The 27,777-nt window shown below is 44.5% G+C and overlaps 2 protein-coding genes across 6 annotated transcripts; both read left to right on the top strand.

Moving 5' to 3' along the window:
• The first annotated feature begins 8,895 nt into the window (after positions 1-8,895).
• Positions 8,896-22,601, top strand: LOC136046271 (uncharacterized). 3 transcript variants are annotated; one of them, XM_065732773.1, is made up of 20 exons: positions 8,896-8,930; positions 9,190-9,479; positions 9,940-10,069; positions 10,232-10,325; positions 11,208-11,358; positions 11,746-11,908; positions 12,394-12,519; positions 12,607-12,669; positions 14,057-14,179; positions 14,475-14,630; positions 15,292-15,345; positions 15,598-15,815; positions 16,704-16,780; positions 17,325-17,435; positions 17,997-18,080; positions 18,767-18,874; positions 19,073-19,218; positions 20,066-20,188; positions 21,329-21,371; positions 21,557-22,225. In XM_065732773.1, exons 2-20 carry the CDS (start codon positions 9,377-9,379, stop codon positions 21,632-21,634), a joined length of 2,151 nt encoding a protein of 716 aa, XP_065588845.1. In that variant the 5' UTR covers positions 8,896-8,930; positions 9,190-9,376; the 3' UTR covers positions 21,635-22,225. The 3 variants fall into 3 exon arrangements, 2 of the variants coding, with proteins under 2 accessions (XP_065588845.1, XP_065588846.1); XR_010621971.1 differs by lacking the exon at positions 8,896-8,930 and adding an exon at positions 22,367-22,601 and having other exon boundaries at positions 9,176-9,479; positions 21,557-21,814; XM_065732774.1 differs by lacking the exon at positions 8,896-8,930 and having other exon boundaries at positions 9,176-9,479; positions 19,097-19,218.
• A 3,387-nt stretch (positions 22,602-25,988) lies between these two features.
• Positions 25,989-27,649, top strand: GNG13 (G protein subunit gamma 13). 3 transcript variants are annotated; one of them, XM_065732771.1, is made up of 3 exons: positions 25,989-26,206; positions 27,167-27,285; positions 27,414-27,649. In XM_065732771.1, exons 2-3 carry the CDS (start codon positions 27,188-27,190, stop codon positions 27,517-27,519), a joined length of 204 nt encoding a protein of 67 aa, XP_065588843.1. In that variant the 5' UTR covers positions 25,989-26,206; positions 27,167-27,187; the 3' UTR covers positions 27,520-27,649. The 3 variants fall into 3 exon arrangements, with proteins under 3 accessions (XP_065588843.1, XP_065588841.1, XP_065588842.1); XM_065732769.1 differs by lacking the exon at positions 25,989-26,206 and adding an exon at positions 26,910-27,070; XM_065732770.1 differs by lacking the exon at positions 25,989-26,206 and having other exon boundaries at positions 27,077-27,285.
• The last annotated feature ends 128 nt before the right edge of the window (positions 27,650-27,777 follow it).

Genomic DNA, 27,777 nt, shown 5'->3' with positions numbered 1-27,777 from the left:
TCGTGAATCGGGGCCTGAAAGGTACAGAGACAGGGCTGGTGTTCATTAATGTTTGGAAGCAGTGCACTGAGGATTTCCCTGTGGAGGGGCAAAAGGAACGGAGTGAAAGTGAAATAGCTTTCGAGGTAATCCAGGTCTTTTTTAACATTATTGTTGTTGGTAAAAATCAGAACCTTATTTAGGATGAATAAAATTAAAAAAAAAAATGGGAGTACATTTTTGGGATGGTTTTCCTTAAAATGTTGTGGTGGTGTTCTTTTTTTTCCAGGAGTCCATAATGAATTCCTGAGGAAAGGTATTTCTTCTTATTGACAGATAGATACATAGTGGGTTTTGGTCTTCGTTCATGCACATCTCCATATTAAAGCAACAATGCAACTGCTTCAGCTAATTACCTTGGCATAACTTCAGCTCGATGGTGCTCCTGAAGATAACTTCCCTATTGCTGCAAACCATTTTGTTTCTATTGGAATTGAAATATGTCCTTAGAGCACTGCGCTCACCACGGCTTTCACTCGGTGTCCTCCAAGGTGAACTTCCACACATCAGTAAATAACAGATCTTTCGTGGCAACTTGAGAAATCCCCCCGCGGTTACTCAGCATTAATCACTTGGGTTTTGAGAACAGAAAAACCGGAGGACAGCTGCTGTGGTGCAGCACCATTGGAATCACATCCCAGGGTTCTGGCTTTCAGTGCCCTTTCCTAAGGGCAATGGCAGTGCCCTTCTCAGCAGCTAAAAGCCTCCTCCAGACTTCACTGATAACATGGAGTCCCAAGAGGTGAGCCAAGGTTTGTTCTTAATGTATTTATGTGAAGCACCTTTGGAAAAGATGAATTCTAATGAATGCAGGGAGGAGATGAGGTTGTGCTTCCTTTGAGCTGTTTCTTTCAATGTCACGTCCTGAGGCTTTTCTAAGTGAACCTCAGATTCAAATTAGCCAGAGAGAAAGAAAATTAGGATCTATTGGCAAAACAACTAGCTCTACAATCCCTAGGGTGTGAATCTCTTGTGGCAGGACCACCTCCTGCCTTCACGGCAGGAGCAGCAGCACAGGGCAGCCCCATAAGTACAGTGCTGCAGCTGGGAACTGCTCCTGCCTTATCCCTGCTGAGCTCTGCGTGCTTGGAACAAGGTGAGGAGCTCAGCCCTGCAGCGCAAAGCTCTCACATGGTACTTTGTAGCCCAGGGAAGTAGACAAGGGGTTTTGTGCCCAATGTATGGGGCTGCAGCTGCTCTACCACTCTGTTGTTTGGGCATGGGATGGGGACAGGCTACAGTAACAGGGGTTGGTGTTATTATTTTTTTTTTTTTGGCTTTCTAGTGACTTCATGAATCCAAGACACTGCCAATTATCTATCATTCATGGCATTTAAAATGTCAACACCTCCTTCCCTAATGGAAATAGAGTTAAAGGTCCTGTGCTAGCCTATGCCCCTTGCTCCCCTCCTCCTGGAGGACCTCATAGGAAGTAGCCAGATCCTGTCCTGTCCCTGCTGAGCAGGATCTGCAGAATGATGGCCTTGCTGTCCCACAGCCAGCTGGCAAAGCTGCTTTGTCCATATGTCCCATAGGTATTCAGTCCCACAGGAGCTGCTCCAGCTCTTTGCTTCTCACTTCCATACCCTCTAAACATCTCCCTGCTGAAAAGAAGCCTCCACCTCTCCCTCTCGCTTCCTCTTCACTGAGACTCTGCTTGGAACTTGCATAAAGCTTGCCCAGAAATAACACTGGCTGCTCTCCCAGCTGTGGGTGTTGTGACTTCTGCGAAGGGAAGGCTGTGATCTCGTTCATTTTGTGGCAGGTTTTGGCCAGCTCTGGTCCCCCTCCATCTTTGCTGGTACCGAATTTACAAGGTTCCTCCTTCCAGCCTTTCACTCTTCTCCTGGGCTTACCTCTGCTTTGCTGAGGCCTCGTCTCTGGCAAGCCACAGCGTTTTCTTGGCACAGCTGCCTGCAAAACGTGGCACAGTCAAACCAATAAAAGCAGCCAATAAACTCTGCAGCGATTCTTTCCTTTGCTGCGAGTGGCCAAGGCAGGACTGCTTCCTTTGGGCTGACATTACAATGCAGCAGAGAGGATGAGACTCAGATCCTGTTCTGTTTGGTTCCCGGCCGAGGTACAGTTTTTCCTCCAGCACAAGAAGAGTTCTGAGGAACTTTTTGAATAGGGATACAATTGCAGAGACAATGACAGTGGGTCAGCTGGGGGTCTTTGCTCTGGCACTACCCCATAGGGCAGTGGTGGCTCACTAAGACTTCAACCCTCTTGGAAACACTCCCACCCTTCTCAAAGGGGGCAGGTAGGACCTTTCTGGCTGGGAGAACCCTTCTGCCCCTGAAATGCTGCTGGAACGCAGTGCCAGGCTGCTTTGTCACACATCAAGGCAGCATGTCCGTGGGCTGCAGCTGCCAAGTGATGGCGCTGATGGGAAGTGGTCAGGAGCGAGCGTGAAACATGTAAGATGGCAGAATTCAAAAGGACAAACATTATTTGATACCTTATTTATAGGGCACCACGGGGGAAAGGTAAAGGTTTCAGAAAAGAAAGAAGCACTTTAATTTTATCTGGAGATTTTCCAACAATAAAATCTAATCCATCATTCTCTCTGTGTGACTGCTCTTAATGAAAATTTAGAGGCTGTGACTGAAATTTAGAATTCACAAGGGATACTATTAGGAAGATGTCTAGCAGCTATGCAAAACCTGTTATATCATAGCCCCTGCCAAGGGACGGGGGAAGAGTGGGGTGTGAAGCAGACAGCTCGGGGTTCAACGCCGAGCCCTCCCAGAGGCTCATCCCAGGGCTCAGCTCACAGGGTGCCAGGGCTGCTGGTGTGGGTTTCCCATTTACCACCTGTGCTGAGGCCCTCTGGGTTTGTCTCCTGCCCCGCAGACTCGTTGTTTGTTATTTAAGATGTGCACTGTCCGGGAATCAGGAGGATTGTGAGGAGCCCGCGGGGAAGGCAGGCCATCTGTAATCGTTACCAATCTTCTGCGCTTTGCTTTTAATCAAAGCAGATCAGGAGGCTGTTTCCAATACTTTTTAATGGGCCAAAAGGAGCTTCAATTGTAAAGACAGTAACGGTAAATTATTTTAGGTCCTAGTTGTACATCATGAATCAGTTTAATACCGAAGTCACTGCCAATTACTCAATGGATTCAAAATGAGATTCCATCACAAAATGTTAAATCACAGGATAAATCTGTCCTAGGAAGGGCTTTAGTAATCAAAAGACTCTCAAAGCAGAAAAACCTTTTCTAAAAGCAGGGGGAGAAAAAAAAAGGTTAGAGCTTAAGCCAGACACTATATAGTAATGCCAGATGTTAAACAGTTGACTTAAGTTATTGGCAGCTATCAAATGCAAGATAGTAATACTACTGGTTGCAGAGCTATGCCACCAAGTTTGTAATCTGCAGAATGGGCTTAAATATTCCTTTAATTTTCTGCCTATGGATAACAGGCAATTTGGATTAGCTTCCGCAGAATAATAACCTCCTAATTCTAAGCAGATGAGTCTAAGCCTTCAGCAACATCAAAAAACCAAGGCCATGCTTAATATGTAACCTTTAATGGCATATGTTTTTAAACTATATGACTCACCTGGACCTGTTGTAATTAAGTACTGCTTATGTCACAGATGGGAGGAAGCACTGAGATTGTGCTCTGCTCCCCACAAAAATAACTGTTCACAGGTTGGCACCCAGGGGACAACTCACATCTTCTGTACCCAAAATTAAAGCACATTGCCATGAATCCCTGTGGCCAGGACAGCTTCCTGCCCAACCCGCGCCACTTCACCCATCATGCTTCCATTTGCTACAGGACATGGGGACAAGATCATGCAGTACCCATCCCAGTGGGGGTCCTGCAGCCCTCACCATGACATTCCATGTGTCCATGGCTGAAGGACTGTGAAATGGCCACCTCCAATATGGACAGCCTTGTGCCTGTGCAGCTTGGGCTCAGATCTTTGTCCCATGTTCTGTTCTCACACCGTGCTGCGCTGTGGGATGCGTCAGAAATAAATGGGGCTGCTGTAGCTGGACCCGTTCTCCAGCTGTTTGCTCATTAATGTGTGCTGTGCAAGCTACAACATAACCAGTACGGCTGCCCACCTACACATCATCTGAGCTTTTGTTTTGTTTCATTATTAATAATCAATCTCGCTAATTTATTCACATATTTTTTTTATTTATTATGCGTGTTTAATTCATTTTTTCCCTTTCTTGATTAAGAGCTGCAAGCACTTGTACACTGGGCATGTTCCTGCTGCTGCACGCCAGGAAAGATCTTGCTCGGGGCTGGGAGATGGATGGGACAGTGGTGAGGAAAGGGTCAAAACATCCTTCTGGCTGTGAGGAAGGAGGAATGTTGGCAGAGGAAGCCTTGCCACAGGAATAAGAGGTTGTCCTGGCTGTTCAGATTACTCCACATGGGGTGAGTAAAACTGTCAGTCAGGCTGAAGCGTCTGATACACAAAGGGGAATAAAAACTCATTAAAGGTCTAAAAGGAAACCCTATTAAAATACCAAAAGTAAAATGGAGGACACTCGATCACCCCAGTGTTAGAGAAGTGTCAGAGTTTGAATGAACCTGACTCTTTTTTTTTTTTTTCCTGAGAGCAGAGGAAATGTGTTTTGTAGAAAGCCAGGTGGGATGAGGGGCAGGTAGAGTGTCAAAGAGCACTGATAATATTTCAGGGTCTCGCTAGGAGCCTGAAATGCGAAAGGGATTTACTCGGCTTTCTGCAGGGAGGAGAGTGCTAGCAGATTTTTGAAGGCGTTCCAACGCGGTTCATATTCATCTGTTTCTTAAATCGTGAGCTGCTGACTGCCGCCATGCCGCAGCAGGGAGCATCTCCTCTGCTGTCTCCCACCCCGGTGTGGGCTGGCTCACGGCCGTCGGAGTCAGCGTGGGAGCGTCCCTGCCATGCTCCTGTCTCAGGGTCCCCCTGAAAAGCCAACAAACTGTTTTTTACGGGCCCCAACCCTGAGAGTGGTCCCTCTTGCAGCATCTCATTTCTCCTTGATTTGGTCTTATGAAATCAGGAGGGGAAAGAGCTAAATGAAATGTTTTCCTGTGGCACAGGAGTTGGAACAAGACAATCTTTAAGGTCCCTTCCGACCTAAGCCATTCTACGACTCTTTGATTCTGTAAGCATTACAAAGCCTCATATACTGTGAGTGCTGGAAGCAAGGGGGCTTGGTTTCCAATGGGCTCATGCCTCGCGGCTGATGGATTTGTAAACCAAGTTGTAGTAGGGCTGTCCCACTTCATAGGCATCAGAGCAGCCTGACGAATACCTCACCCACAGCAAATCCTTAGAGGAAACCCCCAAACCCACTTCAAAGCTTCAGTTTGTCTCTCCTGTGCAGAGTCTCTGGTGGCTCATAGTCATGAATGCTACCAAGGATGGGAAACTGTCCCATCTCTTCCTGGATATGAAGTTTTTGGATTGTGGGTGTTAAGGAAAGGCATGCACAGAGGGTTCCTCTCTCGCACTCATACGTCTTATCACCACACTTTTAGGAGCTTGTTACTCTTGGGACTTCTACCTCCTGTCCACTTGGTTGAAACTGGCATCAGAGTTCAGTAATGGCTGCAGTCAGCTGTCACCATGTAAATCTCATCTCCTCACAAAACCAAGGTTCAAGAAAAAGCTTTTTTCCTGATTCCAACAGAGGCATAATGCTGCTAATGCATTTTTTCCTTGCTCTGCTACCGTTCCTTTCCTCTGTCATGGCAAGACCCTGGCTTTTGGAGAACAAGGACAGTTTCCTCCCATCTCAGCAACTTCTGGGCCCCTCATTCACTCACACACATGTTGTAACCACGTAAACCTTGTTTCATATGAAACCTGAGCAGAGCTGCTTGCACAGAGTGGACAACACTTCATCAGCTTGTTGCAATGCACTAGGAAGCACTTCAAAGACTAAAGTCACCATGGAAAGCTCGCCTGTAACAGAGGCAACAACTCTGTGGAGACACCAAAGGTAGCTAGAAATAAGCACAAGCCTTTCCCCAACATCTTGGTTAGGAGAATCTCTTATACAGTTCCAGCACTGAGCAGTGCTTTCTGGGCCAAACAAGTACAGGCCAGAGTCAGAGTGCCTGGACAGATCTGCGGTATCTTGCTCGGGCTCAGCAGACTGGTGGATTAGCACCTGTCCACGTGGAATTGTAGATTTAAATCCTCTAAGCCTTTTCCAGTCAATTGATCTATCCCAACTTTTCATCGGACACAAATGGGCCTTTGACTTCCAAGAGAATGAAGCAGTGGTAAATATATACGGAATGTGTTTTTTTTTCTTTAATGGACATTTTAATGGTCTGTTTTTTTTCTACAGCTCTGCTGTTGCAGTCAGAGAGAAATTCCACTTCTGCTTCAGGAGCTGGTGGTAGAAACCCATTCCTCTGGACCTTGCAGTTCACTCAACAGAGCTGAAGTCTTCTGCATCTTCAGATAATGCCCCAACCTGCTCCTTGTCCACTTTACCACCGTATGGCATTGCACATTCCTTTTTTAATGTTTTAACTCCCAGCCTGCAGCTAATTACTGTCTATCTTCCAATTTTTTTATTTTGAGGCTACCAGACAACCCCAAATAGACCCTCATCTTCCTCATTCCCATCCCAGGCACCTGACAAACACAAGCCCATGCTGTGCCAAGCCCCAGAAAACAGGAGAACAAGGTTTCTAACACTGACCCACAGGATGAAGACTATGAAGAAGGAGCCTGTGATGTCAGAGATTGAGCTTTGCTAGGTCTGGGCATGAAACCTGGCATGGTAGAGCAGACTGAGCTCAGGCAATATGAAATTTAACCAACATACTTTACATCCACACCACTAAAAATAAGCCGCCGACGCCAACTCTTCATCTGGAAGGAGGGGAAACACCAGCTTCGCTGTGTTTTGGATGAAAAGCAGCACTAAGTCCTGACCATATTTGGCCATAAGATCATCTCACAAGACTTCAGCATGAGAATAGAGTTTTCAAGACATTATTCTGGCCAAGTGCCAGTTCTGCCTTTATTATTTCTCCCTGCCATCTCAATACTTCATTTCATCACCTAAATCGCTGCGTTGAGTTACTCTAGGCTGTTAAAAAGCTGTCATGCTACAGAGGCAACTGTTTGAAGGAAATGATGTCTCCACAGAAGGTGCTCCACACAGCTGAAATCAGGCCACCTATTTAGGTGTCAAGTTTAGGTTTTTCATTGTAAGCACGGAAACTTGAAACATTTTGCCCAAATGTGTTGAAAGCTATGAAGACATTAAAGATTATTCATGGAATAAATATTCATTCGCAGGAAGGGATTTTTTTAACGCATGAATATTTCAGGCAGCACGTAGCAAAAAAAACGTGTGCAGCCAATTGCACAAAAAGGTAATCATGTTTCAAGTGTCGTTTCAGTAGTTTTTATTACTACCAATACCAGAAATATATCACATTTTTATGACTTAGTGGTATTTTCTGCTTAAACTAAAATACTGCCTAGATTTTCCTCAAACTGTGAACTAATTACTGGTAATGAAAGATGCCCACTCCCTGAGTGTTAGTCTTCAAATGCTTTGCTACCAGTTCCCATAATACCTTTACCTTGCTGACGAGATTTAATCAAAATTACTGAATTACACTTGTCCTGAAAACCAGAACAGTGTCCTTATTTTACTCACAACTCCAGTCTACTTTTTCCCACAGAAGAGGTGATTGTTTTGCCAACAGCTTATTAATATATTACAGCTTTACATCTTCAGCTTTCCATGTTTCAGAATTTCCATTTTTGGGGTATTTTCAGTCCAGACGGGCGAAGCATGCCTGAGCCTCAGTATGGAGCTCTGGTACCATCTAGTGTTACTGGGAAATCCTGAACATCTGCTGGACGTGGGCTTTCCTCGTTGATCACCCGATGGGTTTGTGGTAGGAAAAGCCCGTTGTGATCGGTCTGGTGATTAGGGACAACCAAACGCAGTAAAACCCTTTTCTCTGTGAGCAGCTGCCATCTGGGTAATGGCCACAGTGGCTGGGCCTGGCTGTAAGGGAAGCATTTAGGGTCACATTGCTGGGATAGCACACAGATTTTCACCTGTGACATCTCAGAACTATTTGCCATTTTTGCTCAAAGTTGTAGCTCTGATTACAACTTCCAGATGCGCTGTTTATCTATGCTATAATACGAGCAGTATCCTTGAATATGCGCCAGCGTGCCTAATTAAGGAGCTTGCTCGAAGTTACAGTTCTGCTTATAACTTCCAGATGTATTGCTTATCTGTGATAGATCCTTCCTGACCACAAGGCTTCTCTAGGAAGAGCAACACCCTTGAGACAGCAGCGCCAGTCCAAAACAGTACCCAAGCAGTAGGAACGAGGTGGAGACAAGGAGCCATGGTCACTTTGAGGAAGGGGACATCTCCCCAAAGGACCACCAAAGACCTCTCCAGCCCCTCCTGCAGCGCACCAAGAGAACCAGCAGGAGCACGCCCTGCTCTGATGCCTATTTTCCCTCTTTATGCAAAGGGTGAAGGATTTCAGATTGGATCATTATAATACTCTGCGTCGGGGCACTGGCACTGCTGCCCAGGGAGGTGTGGGAGACACCGCCTCTGGAATTGTTAAGAACTGTGGAGGTGTTGCACTGACGGGTGTGGGCACGGTGGGACGGGTTTAACGTGGCATCTCACGTCTTTTCAAACGTAATGATTCTATCATCTATCCACACGCGCAGGGGGATCTGCCGGCCTAGCAGGCTTGGAACAATCCCCCTTGCCCTCACCAAAGATGGCGGCCCCTATCACCTCAACAGCCCGATTGTTAGGGCGGAAGTAGCGAGCGCAGCGTCACCGCCCGAACCCCTTCCGGTGGCCGCGGCCTCGGACGTGATTGTTAGTTCAAAGAGTGGCGGGCTGTGGCGGCGGGCAGCAGAGGTACGCGCGCTGAGGGGGGCCCGGGGGTCCTTGTGTCTTGTGGGGAACGGGCGGGAATCGAGGCGGGAGGGTTCCTTTGGGGGAGTACTGTATAGCACCTCTGGGAGGGGGGGTGGTTGGGGGAGTGGGGAACCGGGCTGGGGGTTGAGGGGGGCGGGAATGCACGGGGAGAGGCAGCTGCCCATCTTTTGTTTGCTTGCTTTTTTTTTGTTTGTTTTCCCTCTCCTTCAAATTCTCTCCCTACCTTTTTGTTTTTTAGCGTTCTCTCAAATTTGGATGGAAAATGCGATGTTTTCAGGGCTTCACATTCCAGTAGAAGGTTGAACGTTGCTATCCATAGTGTGATGTACTACGAGCTCGGGCTTGGAGGAGTCCTTTTGTTCCTTTCCTTCTTTTTCTGACCTGTTTTCTGCTGAACTGAGCCTTTGCTTTGGAGCTCAGTGACTATGGGGCCCTCCGAAGAAGAGAAAGAAAACAGTGTGATCCTGATCAGCGATGATGAAGCTGACAACACACTCGGGAATTCAGTTCTCATAGTAGACCCCTTGGGTGAGTACTGTGCTCCTCTTATCTATGAGGTCCTACAAGTAAGCTTTTGAAGTAAACTCAAGTAAAATATTGGATATGACACCTTTGGAACGTGGTTTTGGGCTGCAAGAAAAACAAGGTGTTTCAGAAATAAAACAAAAGGAACTGCCATTGACTCATAATGCTTCATTGGCATTGCTGATTGTCTTAAAGAGTACTGCTGTGTAGTTTTAAAATATCAGTAATCTATCTGAGCCTGAGCCATTTTCTGTGGGGATCAGATCTTTTCTTATTGTTATCTCTTATGACCGTGTAGAAATCTTTTGTTCAAAGCCAGTGTACTTTCCTTATTTGCACCAGATGAAACTAAGAAAGCTTGTGTCTTAGAATGCTTTAAAGAATAAGTGTCTGTAGCTGGTTGAATTTCTAACGAGGTTGTAGGTTTTTCATACTGAGTCGGACTGTTTTCTCTTCTATACAGTGAAGATTGCCCTGGAAGAGAAGAAATGTGAAGAGATTGTGGATGAGGAGTGTGAACTTGTGGTTACTTTCTGTAAACAAGCAAATGTGATGCCTCATGCAAGATATGACTGTACAATACACTCGTTTGAGTACGTTCTGTGATGTGGAGGCTAATATGGAGGTTTCCTTTCCCACATGTAGACGTCCTTGTCAAGTAACGTTGTTAACATTTTAACAGCTGAAAGTGTAAGTGGAGTTGGATAAGTGCACAAACTGCTTTGTAAATAATGTTCTGTTTTTCAATTCTGTAGACGAATGGAATGTGAAACGTGCTCACCCCTTGGAAAAAATGCGGATTTTTGCAATCAGTGCTACTGCTACATTTGTGATAAACTAGCTTCTGAGGTAAGGAAGAGCTTTAGCCAAGATATGCTAGTATTTGAGTAAACTGAATTCTTAACAGTCTATAAAAGAATCACTCTTATGCACGCTGAAGCAGTAAATGAAATGTGGAGTTTGATTATTTCAATAGTTCCTATTCTACATGTTGCTGTCCATCAGCTTCACAGTGCTAAGTGAAGTATGGTTGCTGTCTAGGTTTATTTCTAATAGTCCAGTAAGTTGTAGGAATAGGTGCTCACCTGATACAAGCATATGTTCATCCTGTTTTCCTGGGACTTCATGGAATCTAACTACTAAATCAGCTTGCTTCTCACTGCACTAGACAAATACCAAACTTTTAGGTTTTCCTAACTCTAAGCAGAGGGGGGATGAGGTGTTGGGAGTGATGCATTGGGTTGACTGTTGTTTTTTTTTCTTTTTTTTTCTTTTTTTTTTTTTTTGAGGAGGGGAAGGTAGTTTAATTGGTTGTTGGTTTTGGGGGGAGTTTTTTTTTTTACTTTTTTTTTTTTTTTTTTTTAGAATTCAGGAAACTTTGAACTGTGAGCAGAGTTGGGGTGAGCATTCAGAAACAGTTCTCCGATACCAGTTCACTTATGAGGAAGTTGTCAACCTAGCTGTTTCTGAACGGTATTCAGGAATAAGAGAAAATTACTAGGGAAGGGAGGGAGAAGTGTTTTTTTTTTTTATTGTTCTTTCTAAGCTATGGCAGAAAGCATTGCCATGTTGTCCTCTTGCCTGAGCTGTTGAAATACACAGCTAGGCAAAGCCACAGAGGTAAAGCATAAAATGAAATCTAGCCCTTCACTAATAGTGAGGAATTAACTTTTGATTTGCTTAACTTAGAGGATAATAAAACACTTCTGTCTTTCACTTTTTATGCAACAGTGCCAGAATTGGACAACTTCTTCCCTCTGTCACTGCAATGCACATAACAAAAGCAAATTCTGGAAGGACCAGCGTGATTTTGCCTTGGCTGGTGTTCTTGTAATGTTCAATTTTGAGCTTGCAGATATAGATGCAGACCTTCGGCATGGTGGTAAGCATAGTGTCCTGTCCTGGAAAAGCTTTGGCTCACTGTGGCTACTCAGTCTGTGGCTGTACTTGTAATCAAGGACAGCTTGTCTGGACCACAACTGTCCCTTGTAAACATTTGGTGAATTATTTAGGTAACAGTTCACTTCTGCTGTCCTCTCTCTGGGCCATACTCAGACCAGACAGATCTGCAGTTCCAGGCTTTTTTGTCCTGCTTACTTCTACTTGGAAGAAGCAGTAAAGCATGCCTGGCCATTAAGATTGGGTGCAAGTGATGTGCCAAATTTTTTACATAGGGTACATCTGAGTTTTTAGTGGTTTTTTTTTTCTTTTAGTTTTGAAATAATTTTTTCACTACAAGTTTCACATCTCTGCCTTTCTGTCCTCTTAGGAAACCTTCTAGTACGTTTTATCCAGGAACTTTCTGTGGAATATAATAAGTATTTAATTGGAGAGAGAATACCTCCCAGAGAACATGAGTGCTTTTGTGTCCCAAAGCTGCCTCCTGGCCAGTGCAATACCTGCAGATCACGCAACGTGGAGGTTGTATACAAGTAAGTGACAACAGAATTAGCAGTACATATTGATCTCTGCAGTTTTGCTTTCCTTTAGTATTATGAGTAGTTTCATGGCACCTGAAATGGTAGCAACGTAACAGAGGGATCTTAATTGATCAGAGAGCAATTGAATTTAACTTGGATGTATTTTAAGAATCCTCTTAAGCACATCTTAAAAGACACATGTTGTGCTTCACTAGGACACTTGATAGTATTCCTCATTATAACAACTTGGAAAAGCATGAAACAAAGCCCCATAGTTTTACAAATTTGTTAGCATTCAGTTTGGCTTTTACTCACTGGTACATGCTCTTAAAATGGTGAAATTAATACCTGTGCAAATGCCATGTTAGTGTTTCATAGATTCTTTTCAGGGAAAGGTGAATCAGTTTGCTTTCAAACTAGAATGGTCACAATTACCATTTGTTTACTGAGTGTGTCATCGCAGACACTTTATCTCATGGGCTGCCTAACTGTTTCAGGTATTGTGGAGTTTTTGCTCTGGTAACGAGATTTTTAAATCAGGCTGAAAGAGAGAAACCTAAAGCTGCTGCTGTCATGCTTCTGGGAGCAGCTAGAGAGATAACCCTTCATAAAGACCCTGCTTTGTGAGTATTCCATGTCTAGTGTGTAATCTTAAGTTGCTTCTCAAAAGGAAATCAAACTTACTGCTTTTTTTTCTCACTCCCTCATAGAAGCTGGCAGAACCTTGATCATACTGCTTCACTAAAGCTTGCTGTCCCTAGTTTGTTGCAAAGGTAAGACTTGACTTATTATATAATGGTAAGAGGTGGTTGCTGGATGCAAACTTTGTGACTACACTTGAAGCATGTTTACAAGGACTCGTATTTGATGGCATAAAGGAAAAATGAATGTTTTAGCTCTTAAAAACTCAAAGTAAACTTGCACAGCTCTAAAATAAGTATATTTAGTCCTTCAGTTCTGGAAAAGGACCTTGCTGTACTCTATTAGGTGCTGTAGGAGCAGAGCAGTGAGAGCCAGCTGCCTGTACGTAGACTGCAGGTGAGTAAGGACAAAAGCAAGGTTACAAACAATAATGAGCACCAGTCAGCCTGGTAAGCAGAGACCTCAGCAAGCTATCATAGCTCTATAGTTGTATGCTACAAATAGTGATGTTTGGTTTTTTTTAACAGCTCTGTTGCATATTATTCCCTTTCTGTGAAGGACAAGAGGAGTGTCTGCTTTATTTTATAGCCACATAGGCATTCAAGCTTTCTTTGTTGCTTCAGGAGAGCACCATAACGGGGAACTCAAAGCCAAAGATGATGGAGTGCTTTCAGACTGTAGTCTAGGAGTGTTCTTTTAGGCCAGACCAGAAGATGGTGTTGGGTAGCTACTTGTGGTTTGGAAGTCTAGCAATAAATAGTGTCTGTTCAGAGTCAAAACAGCAGCCTTGTAGTCCTCCACTGGGATGGAGTAGTCAGGGATGTAACATAGTGGTGTTTCTCCCAGAGGATAATGAATGAGGACATCTAGCTCACTTGGCTTAATTCATTTCTCATTTTAGCTTTTCACCTTTAACCTGAAATTCACTTGCAACAGAAGGTTAATGAATTAAGAATTAACTTTTTTTAGGAGCACTCAAAAACAATTACTGTTCTCACCTCTGTGACAGGTGTAACCTAAATCTTGTTTCAGTTTTCATTTTTAAATGACTATTCTTGAATTTATTATTTTTTTTACTTCAAAAGAATGGTAAAAGGGTTTTTTTTTTTTTTACCTTCCTCCCCCAGTTTCAAAAGAATTGAGCTCTTCTTTATGTGACTGTTCTCTTCACTTTTCAGTTAAGACAAAAATGATTTCACTAGCTTTGAAGCTGACAGGAGCTCGTGTTGATTAGGTTCCTGACCATGCTCGTAGTATATTGCTTCAGTGTTTCTCACATACTTAGTGGGAATCTTTAAAACCTGAGACTGCAGAATGCACAGTTTTGTTCATGTTAAAAAATAATAACATAGCAAATACAGATATTGCCTCTACCAGTATCGAAGCACAAACTGTCTGACAGTTAACTGAAGAATTCTGTATGTAATCTCTGCAGAGCAGCTTTGCACAGGGTTTTCTTAAAAATCTAATTATTATTTCCATTAGTTAGCAGATTTTTTTTTTATTTTTAAAACACAGGATCACAACACAACTTCAGAAGATGCTGGTGTTGTGCGACTTCCCAAAAAGTTTATATGAGAAGTTTATTAATTTTTTCCAGTCCATCACGCTTCCATGTCACTGTTTTGCCTTCTCAAATAGGTATGCTCCCTTTTTTTATTATGGAATCTATTTTGTGTTCTGTTGACTGATTTGTGAACAGATTTAGGGCATGGTTCTTTCACTGGTGACACTTAAGGTGTGTGTTTTATTGGAAGGTTTCAGTATTCTCTGCTTTATAAGCTGTCCTTCACATAGTGAGAGGTTTTTTTCCTTTCCCTAATATTGAACTGTAAACTTCAAAGTGTTTTATTAGTGAGACTTTGTGTCACTTCTTTGACATATTTTGCAGCATGCCAACCAAATACTTAGCATTTCTTTATCGTTATGCTTCCAGCTTGAATGTTGTGCCATGGGACCATGTATTACTGACCACAGTTTTGAAAGGTCAGAACACCACAGGACAAAGAACACAGAAAGGAAGGAAAACATTTCTGTGGGAAATGCTTCCTGTCATAGAGGCTCGAGTGGAGAAACTGGTAGAAAAAATGCAGTAAGATTGCCTTGTTCTTGCTTTGTTTTATTCATTTTTATCGATTAAACTTTTGTATTTGGTTACACTGCAAGCTGCCATGCAATGCTTTCCTAACATCTGCGGGAATTTTGCATTACAGGGAAACGTACAAAAATATATTCATTTGAAGCTGTTCATTGCCACTATTTCTTAGCAAGGCCAGTACTTTTTGAAGCTGTTCGAATCAGAATCAAGCTCTTTAGATGCTTTGCAGCCAGAAAAGGATGTTAAAGTGGATAATTGTTTTGTTTCAGTCATCTCAGTGGCTCTTGGAATTTGTTGTTAACAAAGTCAGCTCATCAAAGGCTGACTGGGTGGAAGGCAGCTGTAAAAATAAATAGATAAATGGAATTTAGAAGTCTGTATTCAAATGAGTAGTCCTCTTAAAGACTTGCCTGTTCTTAGCTTCCTATTGTTTGTTCCTAGTGCACAGAGATAATCTGTGGATTAATTTAGATATCTGCTCTACTCAGAAGTGGCTTTTGAAGCTTTCAGTGGTCTCTTTCTGCCAGTTGTACTATCCTGTTCTGCAGTGTTTCTTGTGTGAGAAGACCTACTGTTTTGCTTCATAAGCTGTAGTGATTGGATTGACCTGTTGTATACAGCTTAACACTTTCTTTCTCTTCCACTTTTTCTCCAGCTATAAAGAAGTTGTTCGCTACCTGAGAGCTGTGAAATGCAATGATACCAAAGGGTAAATAGCTCTTGTTTGTTTCATTGCCCTCAAATTGTGTCCCAATCTCTTTTTCAACATCTAATAAAACAGAATGAAAAGCAGAAGGATTTCAAAAGCTGTTTGCCAAGTGAAAGTGACACAGCCCCACAGCTCAGTTCTGCCTTACTGAACATTATTTATTAGTTGTCAGACTTCATTGGGTATATACATACATGCTGTAAAGCTTCCACGTGTACAAAAATCAGGCACTCATCTGTTTCTTCTTTCCAGGCTGAGAGACCTTCGAGATAAAATCCCATTCTATTTGTGTAAAACTGGAGACTTCCTTGATGCTACGCATTCCCTGTTGTTTCCTATCAATAGCCTTGCATGCTGCACTGCGTGCCGGCTAACTCCTCTTCAGTTTGAGATCTACCTGAAGATATTCAAAACAGGCAGTGTCCCTGCTGGAAAGGATATTCAAGACTCTGGGCTCTGGACTACAGCTGGTAAGCAATGTTTTGTTTGTTTGTTTTTCTCTTATGTTTTAAAGAGCTGCAATCAAATAAGATTCTAATTTAGAAATGTTTGGGGGTCTCTGAATGGAGGTATAAATTGTCTGGACTAAAGCATAGTGCAGAACACTAAGCAGGTAGAATGTATTTATATTTGAGCATAAATGTGTGTAGTGTATTTCACAGGGAATGGTATCTTTTGTCAGTTATGAAGTTGTTTTGCTGAAAACGACCCATTAAAAGAAAATAAAAAGCTGTCTATTTATATCATAGCACTATAAATGGTGGCATGTAACTTAGTATTGTGAGGTACCATCGCCTCAAAAATGAAAGCTTTCTGATGGAAGTGGTTTCATGACCTGTATATAGCATCCATAGAATCATAGGATGGCTTGGGTTGGAAGGGACCCCAAGGATCATCAAGTTCCAACCCCCTGCCACAGGCAGGGCCACCAACTTCCAGATCAGTGGCTGTACTAATGACCAGATATCTGTGATCATCTGTCTTGAAGCATTCAACATGTCAAAGTGTACTCTGAAATGAAAGATTTATTTTGGAGATGTTCAGTTATTAGAGTTCCTAGAAGTGTGAGATACTGTCATCTAGATTTACATAATAAGACTTTATGGGTCACCTGCTGTGATGGCTCAGTCTAAACTGTATTAAGCTTTTTACAGCTTTCCAGAATGGTATTTTACATTTGATGGAGGTTATGAATAGAAAAACTGCTGTAAAATATAGTAAAATGTCTGTAGATGCTTTTTTTTCCCCTCTAGGTTTCTGTAGGAGAATGTCTTTAATAATATTTAGGCTTTGTTCATACTCCATGGTTACTCCAGGAATAAAAGATACATCTTGATTTTTTTTTTTTCTTCTCACAGGGTCTCCCATGAAAGACTGTGTTCTGATTAAGCAGGCATTCAAACTCCTTTACAGCAATCTGTCACTGTACAGAAATGTGAGTCCATATTAGTACTGTTATACGGTCTGTTTAGTGGTTTTGTATGTTACCTTTTTTGTCCAGTTGCTTATCTAATGAAAGGATTTACTGCCTGAATCCTTCCCTGAGTGGGTCATGCCTCTGTGAAGCTTTTGTTTTCTGATGGATTTCTTTGATGGTTGAGAGGTCTTGTTTGTGGGAATGGTGGAAACAAGCCTGCAGGAAATTTCCTGTATTAAGTTGTGCCGTTCTGATTATTTTCAGTGGGGATGTAACGATTGCACCAGCAGCAGGCCTGTTCATTCTGTTCATATTCCTTAGAATTAAAACAAGAGAAAAAAGCCTCATCTTTACAGGTGACACAAAATGGCTGTTTCTCAGTGTGACAAATCAAACTGGGAAACCCCAATCTTTAACCTGTAATCTGAGTGTAGACATGTCTGGGAGTTCTGTTAGAGGGGGAAGAAGGAAGCAACTGCATATGAAGGAGACTTGTTTTGATCATTAAACATTGCTGAAGATGCATTTGATCCTGGAAAATGAGTGTTCTGTTGTATTTCAGCCTAAATGCTGGGGTTCCTTCATCATGGTTATGGGTAGTAGCCATTTTCTAGAAATGAATGGGCGCCTTCATCCTCTGACAGTGAAAGAGCCACCAATTGCATTCCAGCAGGTAGGTGGTCCTGTACTCTGGGATGAACTCTTGTATAAAAACCATACAGCAGGTTCTTCTTCCGTGTGGATGTTGGCTCATTCATTTACGTACAAAGGCTAACTTTACCTTATCAAATATTCTTATGCTATGTGCTGATGTAATACTTGACAAAGAGTTGTTATTGGGGAGTGCTAAATGCAATAGTGAATAGATTAACTCTGCCTGCAGCTCAGTGCCAGGTACCTATTCTGTACTGTTTAATATCAAGATGAATCACGTAACAGCAAAATGCATAGGAATGCAATTTAAGTCTGTTCAAATAGTCTGATGAGCCAGCACCTGGATATTTTCTTCACAAGAACAGAAATAACCACTGTACTTAGCAGATATTTATGTGACATTGTTGAGTTAATACTGTAGAGATTCAGATTTCTGAGTATGATGAACGATCAACATAATGTGTAAAAAGGATGAAAAGTAATTAAAAGCACGTTGAAGTAGTAGCGTAAGTGTTGGGTGTAGTGTGATATGTACAGAGTATCCAGGAACCTTTTCTCTTCCTCATGACTTCTGTTGCAGGGAGTGCTGACTGCCAGTGATGGTCTCTTCCAGGAACTGAAGGCAAAAGTTAATGTTTCTTTCCCACCTGGTATTTTCTCCCAAGTAAGTGTGCATCTGTCAGTGAGGAAGCTGACCACTTGTTTTACTGTGCTTGAAGATATTGCAGTATTGAAAACAGTTGGATTATCATATAGAGCTTCTGAGATGGGGTCTGAAGATTTGAGGAAGTGAAGGATCAGGGCCTGTTCAGAACAGGCACTGTCTTCAATACATCCAAAAGTTTTAATCCATCACTCTCCAAATTTATGCATCTCTAAGGTGGGACAGTTAGTAATCAGTGATTCTGTATCAACTTCTCAGAGTACCCTTGTATTTGGTTCAGACAGGAGGCTGTCCTTTCAGACTGACAGCATGTTTGTCTCAAAACTCAGAATAGCCTGGAATTTCTCAGCTTGTTTTGGATGATGGTTTCAGGTGTAGTGGAGCATGTTTAAAAGTGGCTTGAAGCAAATAGGTGATTATATTTTACCAACTATCTAAGCAGCAGTCTTTTATCTTCTTAATTCTCTTGTGTGCACTACATTTAGCTTGCTTTCCAGTATGCAACATTTTGGCCAGACACTTTCTCCCATTAATTCTTCTATTTCTCTCTGGTGAGAGATCTCATGTTTCTAAGAGGACTTGGAGTGGTGGTAACTTACTGCTGACTGGACTGGGGGCTATATAGAAGTACTGGGAAAGAGGACTTTTAAATGTAAATCTCTTCCTTTTGATATCTCTTCCTGCAGTTGCACCAGGAGGCCTGTCTTATTCTTGTAGTGCAAGCAGTACAGCAGATGGTTGTCTGTGAACTCCCATACTTAACTTCCTTCCTAGAGATATTCCTGGCGTTTGGGGTGAGTCCTAGATATTGATTTCTGTTTGAAGAGATTAAAGTGAATTACATTTTAAGATCAGTGTAACACCTACTTGGAGATTTTTATGTGCATTTAGCCTAGTTTTGTTCCTCTGAAGCTTTGTTGGCCTTTAATTTCTTTTGTTATTTTTAGGGTTTTGTTTTGTTTAAGAAATAATTGAGAATTAATGTGAATTAGTGGCCTTATTTTATCTTTTCCCAGAATAACTTCTGGGCTCTGAGGCTGTTACTGAACCATCTTTCCTATGATGAGCACACTCTCCATGGCGTTGTCAATCTGGTTTTGAGAGATCTGAATTGTCAGAAAGCAACAATGCTGAAACTGTGAGTAAACACTTCCTTAAATCTGTCTGTCAGTTTTTGGAAATGTTAATGGCAGTGTTCAGCAGGAACACTTAGCAGAGATATGATCCTTAGCTCTTTGAAAATGACCAGCCTAGTGCTTTGGATAATAATGTGAAGAAAATGCTAGGAATCAATAAGAAAGTAACAGAAAACAGGTGCTTGGTTTATGTAAATGTTCTAATACTGTGTGTGATCCTGGTGGTTCTTCTGGGGATAAGGGTTGACCTCTATGAGAGGAATTGATTGTGGTGGCTTGGGCCTCTGAGCCTGAGGTTATGATAGTGCTCTGTAAAATCACATGTGATGTGCTGATGGTGACCAAAACCAAGCTGGATTAAGGCTGTATTACTTGGAGCTGTGAATGTATCTAGAAAACAGTTTCCTTCAGATCTGTGTGAGCTGACACTGTTCCTCAGCAACCATTCCTTCAAAAGAGAGGCACCTTCATGTGTCTGGTTTGCAGAAGGCCAAAACAAATATCATAATTGTCGTAGATCCAGGACACTAAATATGATGGGGCCACTGATCTGACCCAGTGCTGTATGCAAGTAGCAATTAGGCCTTAGTATTTCTTATACAGAAATGCATTACTGGCCAGGTGTATCTGAAATAACTGTGGTAATCTGAAGAATGTGTGATCATGGCACTCCTATGTCCGTCTAATCAAAAGGTTTTGAGTGGAGATTGCACAACTGCATCGTATAATAAAATGCCACTACTTTTAAAGACTGGAGAATGAGAAAGTGGTGCCAGGAGAGAAGCTACACAGATATTGCCGTTTGCTGTTGAACTGATGCGTTCTGTTTTCTCATTTTCTATTGCTTAGATGGCAAAACCTTGGTCCCCAGTATGTGGGTGAATTTGTTTGCCTGTTCCTGACTTGTAGAAATAGGATATTGCAATCCATCGGTGTGTTTACTCTGGATATAATTACAGAGAACTTGCACGTGTAAGTGTTCATCTTTATCGTAGCCAAATAGTAAATCCTATGTTGCAGTAGTGCTAGTAATTTCCTCCTAATTAACAAGCTTTGCTCACAGTTCATTCCTATTTCATGTGCTTCCTTATTAGCAATAGTAAAGATGCCAAAGGTGATGGGTTGAGTAGATTTGCAATTGTTCCTTGTTCCTGATCAACAAAATGGCCTTCTAACTTCCCTGTGTCCTGTGTTGTATACTCATCAGAGTACACTGGGTATGCTGATGGTAACACTTCTTTAAACTTGTAAGAAATACTTCAGGTGGTGCTGATAGATCCCCATGTCAAACTACAGGTTCAGGAGCACCTGTGCACAGATGCAAACTGAGGACATGGCTGTGTCTGTGCTCGCTGGGGGGACCACTTGCATTGCAGCAGAACAAAGTAGAGAGCAGAGTTCTGAAAAGGCCTGAGTACAGCATTCAGGTTATCAGTGCTAGTAGCATGCAGCTTGGACCAGATGAGCATGGAGGCCTTTTCCAACCTCAGTGATTCTGTGATTGATGCCTCACTTCAGAGACTGCTGGCTGATCTTAGGTATAATCCCTGCTCCCCTCTCTTGTAGGCTGTAAAGTATTATGGACTGTGAAGTGATAGACACTAATGTACTGACATAATAGTTTTAAAATGAAGTGACTCAAGGATTAGATACCAGAAGGCAGTAATTGCCTGCTCTGGCACTTTTAATTCACACATAGCAGATGGCAGCAGAGAATTCACTTCTTAGTGACTGTCTTAAGTAGAAAACATGAGATGTGTGAGTTAACCTTCCTTGGAAAATGCTTCTGTCTCTTTCCTCTCTCCAACCTTCGTTGTATGTATTGCAGAAAATAAAATTCCTAATCTCTCTCAGTTCTATATGAGTTGAGCTAGAATTGCAAGTTAGTTCAATGCAAGAAATGCCTTTTTGCATTTCTCCAGCAGTATTCAAGGTCAGAATCTGATTGGATCCTTTTTATTATGGTCTATCTTTGTCTTTTTTATTTATTTTTTATTTTTTTTACTGTACATCTGATGATAAATGTGTCTTTGTTTAGAAGCTGAATGGAGTAGTTTGGGGTGGCTGAACTGGGAGCAAATGGATTGAGAGCTATTTATATCTGTTCTTTAGGTGTCCGTGGGCAAAGCACCTTTGCAACTTCTTTCACAATGCAGTAAGTATCTCTGCACTCTAGAGCTAAGCAGAAAAGCATGTAGATGGCAAGTGCATTGATTTTTGAGAAATATGTTGACATAAAATATATTTGATAAATATTTAAAATAATTATCAGTATCATTTATTGTAAAAATGACAAATCACTGATGTATATTAATCTCTTCTTTTTCCTTCTCTGCACAGGGGTTAATGCACCTGCCCCTTGGTGCCACAACTCTTCATCAGCTCTCAAAGTTCATAGATACTATTGAAAAACTGTGATCTGCCAGAACTTCGAAGTGTACTTCTTGATGTCTTGACCTGGCACGCCTCTTCCTGGATTTCTGCTCTGCTTTGGTTGTCATCTCTTCCCTCACTCGAAACGTTCACCTGAAAACTGACTTCAGACAAAGTGTGAAAATAAAATCTCAGCTCTAGGTGGTGAACAGCGTCTGTATTCCAGTAGGTGTGTTCTGGAAGCTTCCTTTTTACAGTCCATGTATTAAGCTTTCATTTAAAGAGGCAGGAACTACACATCTTAAAAGCTGATCTATAGAGAAATGCTCATCACAGGCAGCAGTGGCACGAGGAGTGGGGAGAGAAACAGGCGGAGTAAAAAGCATCAAAAGTCCTTTGCTTCTGAGTTGCACAGATGTTTTCTGAGTGAAAAGCCAGCAGAAGAGGAACTGCTAAGAAAGCAGTTAGAAAAGCTGCTTAAATTAGGAAAACTGCCTCTCCAAAGGTGTACAGCAGTGTAAAATGGGATGCTGTTTGCACTCCTTGCTTTTTGTATAGTGTGTAATTATAAAAATAAACCACTCTTCAATTCTTGTTGCTTGGCTTCAAGCTTCCTTACTTGCTCTGAATCAAGAAAATGATTACTTTTTTTTATATACAAAAAAAACAAGCTATCTATTTTCCAAGGCATTCCTGTTGCTGGCTTTTTTTACATTCTACAGTGGGTGACAAACTGGTGCTGAAGGCTCTTTGTTATTTGAAGCGTTCTTATAACAGGAAGAGCTGACCTTTTTTGGGGTTTGTGGAGGTAGAAAGAGAGAACTATTTCTTGCTGTGCTGTGCTCTTTTCCCCTCCACAGTCCATGTCTGCTGTGCTTTGGCAGTCAGGGTGAGACTTCTGCACACGTCGATGTATGCTGTATTTTGTTATCCAGATTCAATTAAGTTATTACTCGTGTTTTCTATAGAACATGTACATGCACCTGAAATGACAAAAGCTTTAATAAAAAAACCGAGTTTAATAAACCTTGGTAGGAATGTGATGATATCCATTGTGGGGTTTTTTGGTTGGGTTGGGGTTTCTGTGGTGTATTGAGCTGTGTGGACTCCTTGGTGCCATCCTCGTGGTGCAGCTGAGGGCACTGCTCTGTGGCCATTTGGTTTGGATTTACCATCAAGGGGAAATGCAAGAACTGCTTGTGTTGCAGTAAGTAAATAGCATGTCTATTCATTATTTATCTGCTACTGCATTTTAATGAATTATAGCAGCAATGAGTAAAGCCCTTACAGTGAGGATTATACTATAGATAGTGACATGGTCTTTTATGTATGAGAAAATGGATTTGTCTAAAACTTACGTACCTGTACGTGCCCATCCAACCCATGCTTCATCAACACAGCAGGAACATCTTCCTGGTGCCTTGAGGCTACAACCAGTGTAACCCCAAAGGTAAATTGATGGCTGATCTTATGTTTTGTTTTTCTATCCTGCTTTGCTCCAAGTATAATAGAGAAGAACAGAACTCATTAAAAATTGAAGGATGTAGTTCGAAGTAGAAAATGTGCATCCACAGCTGTCTAATCCAGATATTGTGTTTAGCAAACAGAACTCTGCTGGTCTTGCAAGCAAGTGCCAAACAGTAAATAGAGCGTTTGCCAGCGGGTGTGTGCACTGAAAATGAAACCTGAGCTGAAAGTAAGTGAGATTCCTCAAGTGTGGCATGGGAATGCTGTTGTCCAACCCAGTGTGCGTGGGCCAGGGGTGGGCTGTGATGAGCAGACTACATGCATCCCTGTGAGGCTTCTGAGATACACAGCTAATCCACTGATTGGTTGCAGGACAGATGGGGTTGTTCTTGGGATGGTATGGAAGGAAGAAGCCCACCTGTCTTGTGTCATGGATCTCTTTCGGCTCTGTTTAAGGTGCCCATCCCAATGTGGCTGAGATGGTTCTGGATCTGTACAGATATCAACTGTGCCTCCATCCTTTCAGGTGCAAAATGAGGACCTGCCCCTCAGCCACGCAGGCACAGGTGGGTTTTTATAGGAGAGCTTCTCAGCATCAACACCACCCTGTGGGCTGGGACAGAGCTGATACTGTTTCTGCCAAGGACACTAATTAACCTGCTAAATGAGTTTGTCCCTTTGGAGTGCGTACCAGAGAACAGAGTTATCTCAAATGCCATTCCACAGAGACCTTTAATTAGCAGCTGCACTTCCAGGGATGGGCGCTGCAGGTTGGTGCTTTGGGGTCTCTCACCCTAAAATGCCACTCCTAGTGTGCTTTGCTGTGCATCACACAGTGTCAGCCAGCACTGCCACTGCCCGCAGGTGCCCCCAGAGCAGCACCAGGAGCAGGACACAGCTCAGGGGACACAGCTCAGGACACAGCTCGCTGCTGGGCCAGCCCCGAGGAGCAGCTCTCCCAGCTGCCCACAGCACCAAAAATACCACGTTTTAATAACCAGACTGAGCAAAGCACAACCCGCCTTGTTTCTGGCTGCCAGATTAACAGATGGCTACAATCATTAATATTGCAAAACTTTGGGAGTTCATAATTCTTTAATCTACAAAGCCAGGCGGGGTAACTAATGCGGCCCTGCAATCTGCTGCGTGGGTCCCCCGCAGCCCCTCTGGGGGATTTGGTGCACGTGGCACTGCCCAAATCCTGCCAAGAAGAGCACTGGGGCTGCTGTGCCCGTAGCAGGGGATGAGCTTTGGGATGTTGTTGCCTTTGGGGTGGTGGCTCTGCTGTTCCCTGCGCTGGGGCCTGGTGGCTGTGCCTGGCCCCGCTGCACTCAGATGGCAGAAAATCCGCAGAAATCCAATCAGCCATCTTCAGTGTTGTTGTATTGCTAAAGCCCAGCCTTTCCCATAATTGTTTGGAGGCAGCGCTGGGAGATTACCACTGATGTCAACAGCGAGATAATCACTGGCCTCATTAATAGGTGACCAGAGCCCTATGGGAGCGTGTTCCCAAAGGAGGCCAACGCCACGGGGCCCTTTGTAGCAGGGTCCCACCCTGACCCGTGGTGCCATTGCCTCCCGGTCAGGTGCTGCCCAGCTCAGCATCCCCTCCCCTGGCAGCCCCATCCATCGATCTCTGGCTGCATCCCAACCCCGTGGCTCTTCAGAGGACAGCAGGAGCCCATTAGGCTCAGGGCAGCACCATTGATTGGGGTGGAAGGCGCCCACGGAGACGGGATGGGTCAGTGTCTGCATGGATGGAGATGCAGGTTAGATGTAGACATATAAATATAGATATCAGCAAAGAGTAAAGTCTTTATAGTGAGGATTACGCTATAGCTAATGGTGTAATCTTTTATGGATGAGAAAATGCCTTTCTCTGAAGATCAGCTGCTGACAGGATAGCTGTGCCCATCTAACCCATACCCACCCAACCCCGGGAGAAAGCATCTATCACACATCCTATATCTCACTTATGTGTGTTATGCTGTATTATTTGATCAGTTATACTTAAAGGATATATTTCACATTTTATATGACATATATATATATATATATATATACACAAGTATTGAATGCATACTATGTGCCCGTAGCACTGTAGCAGGGATTTATTGTATTATTACATCACAATTTACCCTCAGTGATCCTTATGGGACCCTTCCAACCACGCTATGCTATGACACTACATGGTTTACCTGTGTTACTACAGTATATTTTCTACCTTTTCCCCCAGCTCTCAGGGACGATTTGAATCCCGAGGCGTGGTGACACCGTGCTCGGCTATTTGGGGTAGATTGAGGCAAGTAGCTGCGGGCAGGAGTTAGTGCTGTGACTGGGAGGAGCTCAGCTCAGTGCTTGGAGTGCCCTACGGCAAAAGTCGTCCTTAAGGAGCCCGGGGTGGGTTCAACAGGCTGCCTGTGCTGGGGGCTGGGGCAGGGCTCACCCAATGTTTGGTTTCCAACTGCTCGTCTTTTTACATTGCCTTTCCCCCCCCCCATAATAACCCCATCCCCCTGAGAAACCACTGCAGCTCTCTGCCAGCACTGGGAGAGCAGGAAAAACAAGGACAGTGGGAAAGCTACGGTGTGGGGCTGGAGGGGGCAGCGGGGGCAGGGGAGGGGGTCCTTCAGCTTGCACCCAGGAAAGCTTGGGCAGTGACGTGGGCAGGGATTTGAGCACAGATGCAGGCAGGGATGTGGAAGCAATGCAGGCAGATATGGGCAGGGATGTTTCTGCAGGGATGCAGGAAGGACTGTGGCAGGGATGCAGGCAGGAGCAGCCCTCTTGGGGTGCCACCACTTGTCCCCACTTGTCCCCAGGGGTCCCACCCGCCCCTCGCAGCCCCATTTCAGCAGCTCGGCCTCCGCAGCCCCGGGTACCAGCAGCACGCTGCCTCCATCCCCGCGGTGCTCACGTTCCAGCGGAGCCAAATCCCCCGGGAGCTGCGGAGGGGGGAGGACGCTCTCATTATCCGGCTCTTGCCGTGTCGGAGGCAGCTGGACTGGCCGTGCATTAATAGATTACACAGAGGATTTGGGCTCGCTGACAGCAGCGAGGGCAGCGCTAGCAGGAGGCGAGGCCAGCCCGGCTTGCTGAGCCGCGGGGACAGACGCAGCCCCGCGCCCTCTGCCACCTCTTCCAGCCGAGGTAAGTGGAGGTTTGAGCCGCGGCACCGGGATGGATGGGGCGGGGATGGGGACGGTTCTGCTCCCGGGGAGCTGCGGGGAGGCCGGGAGCAGGGATGCTGCTGGGCACCGGGTCTGCCCGGCTGTGCCGAGTGTTTCTCCCAGGGATGCTCTGCGGAGACACGGAGCTGCTGAGCTGTGCCCTGCGCGGGGCTGAGCCGGGATGAGGGATGGATGAGGGATGGACACGGGGTCGGCCCCGGTTTGGTCACCACTGGGGGCTGCTGGAGGGCGGAGGGGGCACGGCCCCAGCATTGCTGGGGTCACAGCTGGGAATGGGCAGGAGGAGCTGACACCTTGTGCCACGCATCCCTGCGTTGGTGAAGGGAGCTGGAGTCACAGCAGTGCTCGCAGCTCATGCTGTGCCTCAGTATTCCCATCCTATTCCATTGCTGGCCACTGTCGCCGTGCAGTGCAGCAGGATCTTCAGTGCCACCCATACCCCCACCAGCCCTCCTTACATCCGTGGGGCCACCATCCCCAGGTGATGTTCAGTGCCACCAGGAGTGAAGCTGGGACGTGGCAATCCCACTGTGACTCCATCTACCAGCCTGGGGGCTGCAATGCATTCCCACCACACACGTACAGAGCTCCACTTAGAGGGGGGTGGGGAGGGGCTGAGCCACCTCTGGTGCTGTGCGTGGCCAAAATCCATCCTGGCCCTCACTCAGGGCCATGGCAGGAGAACAACATCCCCTACCTGGACAGCCTCAGGTTTGTTATTCGCAGTCAAATCGTAGGCAAATCCAACACAGAGCCCAGGGCAGTGTTTGTGTGAGCCCACAGGCTCTGCGTGACACTGAGCACTCATCCCCGTGCCACTGAGGTAAGTGCAGCCCTCCCCAAACTCATCCCAAGAGCTCTCGGGGCCGTGGGTCTGCCATGGGTGGGATGGGGAACTTGGGGATGCTCTGCCTTCCAGCCCACACCGAACCCCAGCGCCATGGATGAGTGGGACCTGCCCCAGTGGAAGAAGGAGGTGGAGAGCCTGAAGTACCAGCTGGCCTACAAGAGGGAGATGTCCTCCAAAACGATACCTGAGTGAGTGGGTGTGCAGCAGGGAGCTGAGATGGGCAGAGCTCTCCCACACACCAGGCTGAGCACTGCCACCAAGGGAAGGGGTTGGGTGGCCCAGGAAGGTTCTATGACCAACGGTGCTCTCCCTGCAGGTTTGTGAAGTGGATAGAGGACGGCATCCCCGAAGACCCCTTCCTGAACCCAGAGCTGATGAAGAACAACCCCTGGGTGGAGAAAGGGAAGTGCAGCATCCTCTGAGGGCAAGCGCTGCGCATTAACACTGAATGTACACTTTTTTTATTAGCTAGCTTCCTAATATGATTAACTGAAACACCCGACCCTCATCTTGTCTTATTATTGTAGTAGTAAAGTGGTTGGTTTTATAGGGGGCAGCGTGCATGTGGCTAATGCAGTGGGGGGGGTTCCCCAGGGCAGGGAGTGCTGCCCCTTGTTCTGCCCCTTCCCTACCCACGAGCGAGTGCTGAACCTGTAAAGGGAGAAAACTTTTATACAACG

Source organism: Cyrtonyx montezumae, unplaced genomic scaffold, assembly GCF_038088225.1.
Source record: "Cyrtonyx montezumae isolate F1298 unplaced genomic scaffold, pur_monq_1.0 scaffold_16, whole genome shotgun sequence".
Classification (NCBI taxonomy): Eukaryota; Metazoa; Chordata; class Aves; order Galliformes; family Odontophoridae; genus Cyrtonyx; species Cyrtonyx montezumae.
Note: the sequence above shows the minus strand (reverse complement) of the source record. Positions and strands in the feature narration are given on the sequence as shown.